General features: G+C 40.6%; 1 protein-coding gene across 2 annotated transcripts in view; it reads left to right on the top strand.

The window, feature by feature from the left end:
• Ptr (patched domain-containing protein) overlaps nt 1-12,672 on the top strand; it is a 303,517-nt gene that overhangs the window by 193,336 nt on the left and 97,509 nt on the right. For both annotated transcript variants that reach the window (XM_083120235.1, XM_083120236.1), the window contains one exon: nt 8,412-8,755. In XM_083120235.1, coding sequence (XP_082976361.1) covers nt 8,412-8,755 — 344 coding nt within the window. The remainder of the gene's footprint in view (nt 1-8,411; nt 8,756-12,672) is intronic.

Consider the following 12,672-nt stretch of genomic DNA (forward strand, 5'->3'; position numbering starts at 1 on the left):
AGGGAATTTAAAAGCTGGAAAGGGAATTTTGGGACAATCATAAGGGAATCTTCAGTCTATATTCCTTGTGACGCGGGAGCAACACTGGAAAGAGGACAACAGAAGTGATAATGGTGGGTTCGCGGGTGGGCTACGATTCCGAGAATAAATCCTGTTTCACTCAAGTTTAAGAATTCCAAATGTATTCAGGCTCGATCGTTTCAACATTGTCTCCTTGTATTTTTGTGATCCTTCGAAAAAAAATTGACAATGAATTCCATATTTTGGTTTCTGAACTTTCATTAATCCAACATGTCAGAAGATTCGGGGGGGGTTGAACCCTAGAAACTCCCCCTCTAAATACGGCCTTGCACTAATTGTGCTTTTCACGTGAGTAGCGACAATGCCTGAAGGACAAATTTCAAACATCTCGGTCGAGGTCCTACAAGGGAAACCAATCGCTGTATCATACGGATGTGTCCAAAGCCATTAATGACGTCACAAGAGATAACCGTACAAGGCAAACTTTTCTGCGTGAATGTGGAAGAAGTGTTACCTCTTCCAGCTTTAATGGATTGCGCAACAATATGGAATCGTGCAGCCCCAGGTCTCGAAGCGGTGAAAGCTGAACGGAATGGGAGAAAGTCGCCCCCGGGAGGCAAGGCAAAAAGGCAACTTCCTTGTTGAGAGAGCTTTCCGAAGATAAGTCTTTGTAATTTTTGGGTCCACGATGGACGCTGGGATGCCCCACGCAATATGGTGGTATGAAGCTCACGCGAAGCGTCTACACGAAACAGAACGACTCTACGACACTGGAAGCAGTGTTGCCACATTCTGAGGGCAAAATTTTGGACAAATTTTCTTTTCACCTAAAGAAATCATATTATTATTATTAAGCAACCGGACCCCGTGGCGGAGTGGTTAGCACAGCGCGCTACGACGCCAGAGGTCTCGGGTTCGAATCCCGACCAGGGCATCATATCATCCTCATATTCATCTTCGCGATTAGCCAAAAGTGGAAGAAATTCAAAGTAACATAAATCAAATCAACCAATAATAATACGTATCATTAGTATTATAGTAGTAGTGGTTATAGTAGTAGTAGTGGCAGCACTAGTAGTAGTATTAGTAATATTTCCGTTGGTTCATGTTCATATGAATGAAAATGTTAAACAAATTATTCACACACGTTAAGTTTGTTTCAAGTACACTTTATGCACAGAAAAGCTAATCGGGACTGGCCGTACAAATTAAAGTGGGATCCGAACCACTGGGCAATATGTCTCCACCGAGTATCGAACCAGGGCACTCTTGATTACAAGGCGACAATGTTACCACTACGCCACCGGGGAGGCTCTATAATTACATACATGTCAACCTCAGCGTTTCGTGGACAGATGTGCTAGGTTTAAGCCCTAGTCAAGCATCCATTAAAATCGTTCATCCTCATCGTTGTTATTATCCTAAGATGCATAAAAGCGACGTACTACGATAAACAAAACAGAAATATTATTGGATATGGCTTTTACTCAAGTAGCAGAAATAAAAGGGAACAGAAAAAGAATGTGGATATGAAACTGAGACCACCTTGAAATTTTCCTGAAATTGTACTATTTTTCATCGAATTTCCTTTTAGCTTAAAATTCGGTCCGAATTTCGCTACAGAAAGGGAAATTTCCCTTCGTGTGGCAACACTGACTGGAACGGAAGTAAAAACATTTGCAAGCGGGGTGTCATTAATGTAATGATGATTTGCATCTACCAAGGAACACCGCGGTGCCAGTTGTTAGCATCCTTCACTCGGGCAGAGAAACTCCGTCCACTGGAAGGTCAGGCAGCCGTTGCCTTGTAATAAAGGATTCCGGATTGGACCCCAAGCAAATACACTGATGAAGCAAACCTTGCAGAAGGAGTGTATACACACATGTATTATTCGCAGTGGAATCGAATGGCTAATTTAATAATAATGCTCACGTATGCCAAGGACGGAAGAGGAATATATCTTGTGCATTAAATAATACTTTCCAATCTGTGACTTTGTACCGGGCAAAAACTAGCAGCTCTCGCTCTTTTGTAGCCATAGTGAAATTAGAAACAGAATTCGAACCGGTTTTCTGGCGAAGCTTACAGTCAGCCACAAATTAATTTGCTCTGAATTGATAATGCATTGCATTCTGGGTATTTTGTTTTATTCTCTACCCGTTTACGTTAATCGCGATGACGATGATGAATGATGATTAAATGATATAACAACAAAGCACGTGAACACACTCTGCTAACTCGCTTTCTCCCTTCCCCTTCCCTTCCGTTATACGCGTTATGCCTTGTTCCACAGATTCCTGGGACACGATACAATGTAATTTTAATGGTCATATAGAAATCATATTGTCTATTACGTGGACCATCTACCTTTTCTATCATATGTTGTACTTGACCAATCATAGTCCAACGTGAAAAGAGATATTTCATGTTAATTTATTGATTTTTTGTATAATTTAAACTCGAGCCTACGGTTATGATCAGCCCCGTAGCTAGATAATCCTAGGCAGGATTGTGGTTAGCTCCCCCCCCCCCCCCTTCCTGCACTACCAAGCACCGACATTTTACGTGCGCCCTTTGATATATTCCTCTTATGCCATGGTTTGTGATATTGACACCCTACAAATTTTAAAATGAGGAAACAAAGAAAAACTTATCTAAAAGAATATAGGTTACATTTAAAATTTCGTGTTTGCATTTCTTATTTTTTTTAAGAAAAGAACTTAGCATATTTAAGAATATCTTTTTCTGAAAAACATCTCTTAAAAACTCATTTTTACTACTATTGCGGAAACAGAAAATTACAAGTCTAAATTTCTGTCTTTTTTTAGAAGAAAGAAAGAAAAAAAGAGGTTTGATTGGTGACCTAGGCTTCAGCCCCCTCCCCCCTTCCTAGCCTAACCCCCTCGCTACAGCCTTGTCTAGCGAGTTCTACTTAGATTCAAGCTTCTGTCATTAGATGGCAGCACTGAGCTATATCGTTAACAAATATAATGGAACAATTTTATGTTGTGTGTGTTAGTAGAAACTCCTTTGAATATACATTATTTAATGAATGTTCTTTAAATATTCTAAATTCACCTCGTATAATACGATTTCTCTCACGTTAGAAAGCAAAACGAGCGATTTGTTGTGATAAATGTTGTTTACAACTGTGTTGTTAATATTCGACTTTCTTTTCTATTTAAATTTGACAGCTTCATTGCGCACAATTTTCTCTTCACCTGTGTTATCTATATTAGATGCTATTTTTCCGTCAAATCACCCTGGTGGCCAAGAGCGTTAAGTGCTAGCCTCACGGACTGTCCCAAGTTTGAGTCCTGGCATGGATGTTTCCTTGCGATTTTTTATTTAACAACTTCCCATAATTACCATTCATCTCCATCGTCGCGATTAGACAAAAGTGGAAGAAAACGACGCTAAATAAGGGGGGAAGTACCTAATCGTCCGTTGCTTCTTTTAGCAGAATTGTACTCAAACGAATTGGCGACTTTGCGCATTTACGTCATAATTAATTAATGGTACTGTGGCTCCTCGATAGTGTTGTGGCACTTGTAATCAAAAGTTTACGGATTCCATACCAGATAAAGGCACATTGCACACTGGTTGGGACCCCACCTTTATATATACGACTATTCAATTCTTAAATATTAAAAAGCACGTTACGTTGTGTTACGACAACCTCACAAGGTATAAAAGAACCTTAAAAAAATAATTAATGTAACGCTTGAATTTGCATTTTCTGAATTTTTCTAGGTTCAAATGCCGAATATCATGCAAGCCGTAGCTCTATGCGCGCATAGGATTTACACACACACACAATGATTGTTTAAATTAAGAAAACACGTTTGGTTAAGTTTCGTTGTAACCATAAACATAAAATTTGGTAGCCTTTTCTCAATTGGTAGCGTCGACGCCTTGTGATCAAGGGCTCTCGGGTTCGATACCCGATTGAGGCACATAGTGGTTCGGATCCCAGTTTAAACTGTAGGCCCAGTCCCAATTAGCCTTACTGTGCATAAAGTGGACAAGAAACACCAAATCAATCAATCAATCAATCAAACCTTTTTCTAAATGTGCTAATTTTGAACAAATTGTTTGGTAATTCTGAACAAATATGGAATATTACTAAATAAGACATTTGGTTCAATTATTGGTGAAAAATTATTTGTTTTGTAGCTTATTTAAATAAATATTTTGAAAGAAATGAGAGTGTCATGCTTTAAAACAAATGCCCAAAAAAAGCCTTCCTTCAAATATTTCTTATAAAGTTCAAATTTTCGTTGAGGATCAAGTGAACAACTATAACCTGTGTAGAATTTTTAGCGAAAAATGCAGGCACGACCAGGACTCGAACCCGTGGCATTGCTCTAAAGATACAACTTCACACAAGTAAAACAGCGACAGCGAAAAATCAGGCGAAGCCAGGACGGCTCGGTAGCTGAGTTTTAGAGCAATGGCACGGTATGCCAGAGACTCGGGTTCGAATTTTTCGCTCATATTTCTGCACAGTACATCTCCTGTGTGGCAAATCGTAAAACAACTACAAAGTCCAACTGAAGCATCTGGATCTAGATTAAGCGTCGGGGGGGATGAATTCACATTAGAAAGCCACGCTAGCAATCTGACGGTGAGAATAATGCAATCTCCATTACCTGAATCAAGTGGTCCACTTTCCAAAACAATCGACGTTCTCCCTTAGCAAGCAATTTAAGGGCAGGTCGTGAATATCAAATATACTTGACACACTGGCGGAGAGAAATTATTTAGAATTGTTGCAAAGAACCCACTCTTACATAACATCTGTTGGAGGAACGAGAAACGTTTTCCCATCCTCCTATGGCCACCTCGGTGGCTGAGCCCGTTCAAGAAACAACTCACGAACACGATGCTCGGTCAGGGGAAGGATATTCTATTGTGTTGCTTCATACTTCTACGTTGTTCTCCACCGCTTGGATAAATCGCGACGATGAAGTGATTAAGTGGATACGGAACGAAATTGAAATGCATGTAGTTACATGAATCAAAGGCCTTATATTAGGGCTGAACCGAAATCGATGTCGATGTATTGATGTCGGCCGATACTAGTGGTATCGGTAACGAAAAGTATCAGTTGGATTTTATTTATCGATACCAGTCGATACTATCCAGACATTTGGATCATTCGCGGAGTCCGCAAAAAATGCCACACGACATTTTCGCGGAGTCTGATTATCCCGAAAGCTATGCAAAATTCGAGGCATTCATTAATTTTGGCCAATCTTAGTGAAAAAAATCTATTTTGTGACTTAAAAACGAGTAATTTCATATTCAGATGTAATGTTTGAATATTTTAAAGCCTAACTCTGGTAAGTTTATGCTTATTTATTTTAGTGGAATACTCACACACTAATATTAATAAATATTTTCATATTCTTTTCTTGAATATTCAAGCATAGGTATTGGTTGGAATGGAAGAGTATCGCTATCGAATCAAAGTGTTATTTTTTACTTTGCTTTTCTGCAACTTTTGGCTAATTGCGAAGATGAAGATGAGGGATGATATGATGAAATGGATGACGGGACACTCAGAAAGAACCCCCATGCCCAGGCGTGGATTCGAACCCGAACCTCTTGTGTGTGCTAACCACTCCGCCACGGAGGTCGGCGACGGGCCCGCTTTCTCAGTACCGTGCATCGTGTCGCCTCGCGGTATGTTGCTCGAGCATGCACGGTGAATGGTTTCTTTAGACTTCGTTTCGGTGCGAGGGAACGTTTTGATCGAAGCGACACACGCAAAGGTGACAAGCTACACATGGATTTTACATTTGAAGCTACAAGCGACACGTGCAGCGTGTCGTGTCACTTCAGTTCGAACGGTTGCAATCATGCCTAAGGGTAAGCGTCCAAGCGACACGTCTCGCATGTCGCTTCGGTCTGAAACCTCTCTTAAATTCCCGTGCGGCTTGTCGTGTGTCGCTTGTCGCCTGCCACATGTTACTTCGGTCTGAAAGCTCACTAATACCAAACCAGTTTGGTATTTTCATTGTCACCTGAAGCAAATACAAATGCATATTTATAAAAACTCCCAATAAGAACTTATACCGTCACCTTGCAAGTTTCTCAGAATTGTGAAAGACAGGTTGCGTCTGTGCAGATGAGGAGCTGTAGTTGACATTCAGTGGACGCGGCTCATCACTCCCTCCCATTCCTGATGGCGCGAGGGAAAGTTGCCGTCTCGGTGGACTCTGAATGGGAAGGAATACAAATGACTCCACGTTGTGGCGAAGGTCTGCGATTTCCCACGTTGTTAGGTTCTCCCCGCACCGGAGCACCTGTTTATTTCTTTTCCATTCTGCATCGTGTCATTGGGATCTGTTATTGGGTCTCTTCTTCTTTAAAAAGGATCGATCTGTGGAGTGTCCTGGCACCTTTCATCTCCTTGCCTTATTTGTACACTCCAGCTCAGAGTTGCCACTTCAAGGTAAATTTCCCTGGGCACAGGGAAAGTAGGGTAAATTTTTTAGGTAAAAAAAATAGAAAATGTATGAAAAATATCAATATTGCAGGGAATTTGAAAAGATATTTGTCCCACACATTAGATTTAAGCACTTGGAAGTGTTATGTACCGGAAAGGGGACAACATAGATACACTTTCCACGTTCTAGATTCGGTTGTTTCGACATACAAATTTCAGCATGCAATGTTAATGGCACATTGACCATTGTCTAGTGCTTTAAACTATACAAGGTGGCGCAAAAGTCATCGCCTCATTTTCTTAATCTATAGCTTGGGTTTAAATTAAACAAAGTAGGTTTTCTTATGTTAAACTTTTATTGTTACTTGTAAGTTTATGTCCTCAATTTTTAATGATAACACCCAATAAATGACCACCATTCAAATTGATGCAAATTTGGGATCTTTTTATTGCGTTTTCCATGGTGTTGGAAATCTGCGGGGAAGTATTTTCAATTTCATGCTGGATATTGTCCTTTATTTGCTGTAACGTCTCTGGCTTATTCATATAAACCAATGACTTCAAATATCCCCAAAGGAAAAAAATCTGGAACGGTCAAATCGGGGACCTGCCCGGCCATGGCAAATCACCAAAACGGGATATTACTCTGCCCCGAAAAGTGTCACGCAAAATTGCCAAAACTTTCCCACGTTCTTGTGGAGTATACTTATTCATTTTCGCAAACAATAAATTTCGTGAGTATCTTCTATTTAACTGACAAGACACTACTGATATAAACAGCAAGATGTCAAAAGAAAGGTCAGTTCAAATAGAATGAAGACTTTTGCGCCACCCTTTACTTATTTTAACACTATGTTTCGAGAGAGCGCCTATTCTATCCTCTTTAATGATTTTTTTTTGCCGGTGGTGGGAATCGAACCTCCGACAGACCTATGATTTTACAACTATTGATTGATTGATTTGGTTTTAAGTCCACTTTATGCACAGTAAGGCTAATCGGGACTGGACCTACAATTTAAAGTAGGATCCGAACCACTATGAGCCTCCCCGGGTATCGAACCCGGGACCACTTGATTACAAGGCGACGACGCTACCACTGCGCCATCAGGGAGACCCCTGTGATTTTACAACTACTCCACGGTAGTGGACAATATTAAAATTCTTCACTATTTTGAATTTCAGATATAAAATAGACTGAACCAGTGCTTATTATTACGTAAAAGCCAGAAAATTAAAGTGAATGAAAGAAAACCAAAGTGAAATGATTGTCAAATTTCTTAGGTATTGTCCGAATGCTCTTCCATGTTATTGAAATTTGGAGGGGAGAGGACTTTTCTATTTCCGGAGGGGATTTTCCCCCAGGCCATTCCAATCCAAGACGCCGTCGATTCCAGGGTGCGCCTAAATTATCAACAACCAAAAACCAAAAAAGTGCACTTTAGATTCGAAGAAATACGGTTTATATTAACTAACTAACCAACTCTCTAGCCTTCTTAAACCCGAAGGTTCATAGCTGCAGCAACACAAGCCTTCCATCTGTCCCTATCCTGGGCAAGATCAATCCAACCTTTTCCATTTTTACCGATTTCCTTTAGGTCCATCTCAACGTTATCCCTCCATCTTCGTCTTGACCTTCCTACAGGTCTCTTACCATCAGGTTTCCCAACAAGAATCCTGTAAATTCTTCCTCTCCCATTCGTGCCACATGGCCTTCCCACCTAAGTCTTCTTGATGGAATCATTCTAATATTATCTGGAGATGAATGTAAATTATGCAGTTCTAAATTATGTAATCTTCTCCACTCACCTGTCTCCTCGTCCCTTTTAGGTCCAAATATTTTGTAAGGATTTTATTTTCAAATACTCTTAATTTATGTTCCTCTGTATGTTATTTCTATATTGAATTTTTATTTAATAAATTTCCTTCCTCTTTGCAGAGGAGCGGCGTGGGAGCAGGGCTTCCTCGACGCGGTGGGCGACGCGGAGGACAGCGGCGTCTTCCAGTACATCAGCACGGCTCGCTTCGCCTCCAGGACGCTGGACATCGAGCTGGAGCGCAACACCCGGACGGTCATCCCGTTCTTCAGCACCACCTTCATCATCATGGTGGTGTTCTCCGTGACGTCATGCATGATGTTCGACTGGGTGCGGGCCAAGCCGTGGCTCGGGGTGCTGGGGACCCTCTCCGCCGTGATGGGAACCGCCGCTGCCTTCGGGATAGTCATCTACTGCGGGGTGGAGTTCATCGGGATCAACCTGGCGGCTCCTTTCCTCATGCTCGGTGAGTGCCTTTCCTGTTCTTCTGTCGATCTCCTTACAGGAACCTTTGGCAGCGAGATCGAAAATCTTCCACTTAACGTGCTTTTTTAATTTGAATCACCTTTTATTACAGAACTTTGTGCTGATACATACACAATTAATGGTTTGGTTTGGTTTGAGTTGGTGTTTTAAGTCCACTTTACGCACAGTAAGGCTACATACACAATTGATAGTATGACAATTGGTGCAGTTTACATTTCATTTATAACAGGTAATTTGCATGTAACGCTTTGTGCATGTCCTTGTTAATCCCTTCATATTGGGACCGAAAGTAAATTTAAAAAGCACCCGTGAAAGTCCATCTGTTTATAAGAATACACAACCCAGATATCTACCAGGCCCGTCGCTAGAATTGATCTCCAGGGGGGGCTCACTGGTTATCAAAGGGGGACTTTGGAAACCAAGTCCATTTTTCAATAAGTTAACAGTATTAAATTAAGGTAAATTATGTGTGTGTGTCGGTGGGGGTCATTAAGTTATATACAATTTATAAATAAATATCATACAAATATTACATTTTTCTACATCTTTTAAAACATCTATTTAAGTGTTAATTGACTGCTGCTGACACCATCCCTTACTACAGATATTTATATCATACAAGAAAATATGCACAATATTCAATCACAGTGCCTACAGTTCATTCCGGCCGAAGCAATGAAACTCCCCTTCGTTCCCAAAACTTGGGAGCTGTTGACCTTTGATGCAGATGATAAGGGAATTTGCATGAGGACATCAAAGTCACAGATTTCTGTCTAAACGGGAGGTCGCAACAGGGGCAGCGAGAGAAAGAGAGAAAGAACTTTCTCAAGTATAGGGAATCTTCTAAATACTTGCAGCTACTTGGTCTTCAACTCATAAACAAGATGAGCGAATGTGATAGCTCTGTTCGTGTTCTGCGGATTTATCCTTAAAGTTGTGAGCTGTCTACATTTTCATTCTTCACTGCGAACAAATTACACAAAATGTAAAGGGGGGCTAATGGCAGTTCCAGGGGAGCTCAGCCCCCCCCCCCCCTGGCTGGCTACGGGCCTGATATCTACGACATCGTTTCTCAACCTATGGGTCCCGAGAGAGCGTTTAGTAAGTCGCGAAGTCAGGCTCGAAAATTTATTTACGGTGTCTTAAAAACCTATTACATTTAAAGTACTAATATATATCGTTCTAACAATTTAAATTCAACCCGTCTTGTAATAGTATAAACTCTATATTTCTGTTATTTGCGCTCTACTATTGCTTCTTATCGGCACCTCTCTAATGTTTAACTCAAGGCAATCTGATAACTGTCGTTTTCGATTCTGTCACAGCAATGAGTTCTTCTTTATCTGTGTGTCACATGCATGTCGACTTAAGGTGTTGCTTTTCATTTCCGACCGCCTGTTGTTAATTTGTTTAAGCAAGCGTAAAAAGAGAGCTTCTTAAAGTACTCGATGTTAGCAAAAATGTGATTATAAACTGGGTACATGTAATTCTGCCGGCGCCCATGCTTATGGATCCCATGAAGTGTAATATCCTTCATAGTGGGTCCCGGACTGAAAAAGGTTGAGAACCACTGATCTAGGGTGTTCGGGGTAAAAAACGTAAAAAAAATGCAATTTACAAAAATTTGCAAAAGAATTCAAAATGTAGTTTGTTTATGTTCAATCTTTTAATAGTAAACATTGCAGACATGATATACATGTTGGATCATTACTGTTAAGAATCTTTACACATGCCTAATATAAAATTATACTTATGATATAGCCTATTCCTTAATTGATTCTGCGAGACTATATAAAAGAAAGTAACAGAAAAATCTCAGTTTGTGACTTATGTGCCTTTCCCCAACACCCCAGATATATTGTGCAAGAAACCACTAAACACTATGTAATTTCGTGTGTAGAAGTAGGAGAAAGTGTAATAACATTGTGGCATGGATACTTAACGTATTGGGGTGTGTGCAACAATTTTCCCCCAATAACACACACAAATATTTCCAGGTTTCACGTGTCCGCGTGCATTCGCTCCAATGGTCTATGGCACCGATTCACGGCAACCGATTTACTAAGTGGACGCAGGTACTATTGCAAGTCACAATAAAGGTGTGTGGGTGTGTGTGTAAAGATAGAAACCACAGATACGAATCGAAACTACGTAAGAAAATCTCATGTGCGAATTACATAATTTCTGTTGACGATTGTTAAGGACAGGGCCTCCCCGATGGCGCATTGGTAGCGCCGTCACCCTGTAATCAAGGAGTCTCGGGTTAGATACCCGGTGGAGGCACATAGTGGTTCGGATCCCACTTTAAACTGTAGGTCCAGTCCCGATTAGCCTTACTGTGCATAAAGTGGACTTAAAACGCCAAATCAACCAACCAACGATTGTTAAGGACAATTTAAAGCACTAGTCGTAATATAAGAACCAGAGAGACCTAACTCCAATTTATCAAATTTACAGGAGAGAGGAAATAATATATTCTTAGGAATATGCCTGGTCCTTAAAAAACAGTCACTAAATTGGAGATACGTGACTTCACCTACGTCAGATATGTCGATGTGACTTCAGAGGAGTTCATTTAAACAAAAATAAAAACTGCAATTTTGGAGTTATGTTCCTCTGGTTCTCATACCACGTAGTGAGGAGTCTACCAGTTCCCGCCTACTTTTCGTTAGTAGCAGCCAATAAGGCCAATCACATTCCATGTTTTGATCCCTATTCGAATTAGTAGAGGAAAGTGACCAAAGTAGGACCCCATTTTGTTTTTCATCCCTGGTGTCATTATGGCATATTATTTCTATTAGAAATTTAATAAAATGGGTTTTTTGATATGTTTGCTAACGTTTTAAGTAATTTAATCCACCTTAAAGCGCATGATGCTTCGCCAGTAAGCATTTCTGTAAAAAAAGTTCTGAAAAGTTACAAGTTACAACGGAGAAAAGTGGCCAAAGTCGGACTCCTCCTTTAACAAGTTCCAAAAATTGGAAAAGACGCAAGGAAATGTAAATATATTATATGTAGTAAATGAATTACATTTATTGAACTTGCATAAAGAATATAGATGTACAAAAGTAATATAATATAGACTACCAAATCAAGGGTTCCCGGGTTCGATACCCGGTGAAGGTACATAGTGGTTCTGGATCCCAGTTTAAACTGTAGGTCAAGTCCCGATTAGCCTTTCTGTGCATAAAGTAGACTTAAAAAGGACAAATAGAAACTCAATCAATCCAACTGTTCGAGCATCTTAGCTTCGGATACTGCGGGGTGCATCTCTTCCTTCCCTCATCTGGAAGCACAAAGTCACCGTTGCAACATGCAAGCGAACTTCCGCCGTGGAAGGTAATGGGCCTCTCCAAGTCCTCGGCAAATGTTTACGTTCGCCTTAACCGGGAAAAAGACCGCGGTAAAAAGGGAAAGTTAGTTGTACGAGGCCGGTCGACCCATTTTGTAAAATATGCAAACATAACAATCTCTCACTAACCTCGTCTCGGCGTTTCCTCAGTCAGATGGGGAACGTGATCAGCGAGAAAGAAGCCGTTGCGCTTAGTTTCCTAGAGATGCTTGATAGTAATAGAAGCGGTGGTAAATGGGGGAGAGGGGCGATAGCCCCGGACGCGAATATTTTTTTTCCAGTCAACTTGTGAATGAGGTTTCATTTCTTGCTCTCTGATTGGCTGTTGGAAAGTTACGGTGCTGTGATTGTGAGAATATCTTCTTTGCGCGAATTGGTTGTTGGAAAGTTGCTGTGCTGTGATTGTGAGAATATCTTCTTTACGCTGATTGGCTGTTGGAAAGTTACGGTGCTGTGATTGTGAGAATATCTTCTTTGCGCTGTACACTACGATGTAGGCGACTTTAGCAAGTAGTAAAGAAAGTGTAGGGAAACTGATAATTTGA

This window comes from Lepisma saccharinum, chromosome 4 (genome assembly GCF_977018435.1).
Source record: "Lepisma saccharinum chromosome 4, izLepSacc3.1, whole genome shotgun sequence".
NCBI lineage: Eukaryota > Metazoa > Arthropoda > Insecta > Zygentoma > Lepismatidae > Lepisma > Lepisma saccharinum.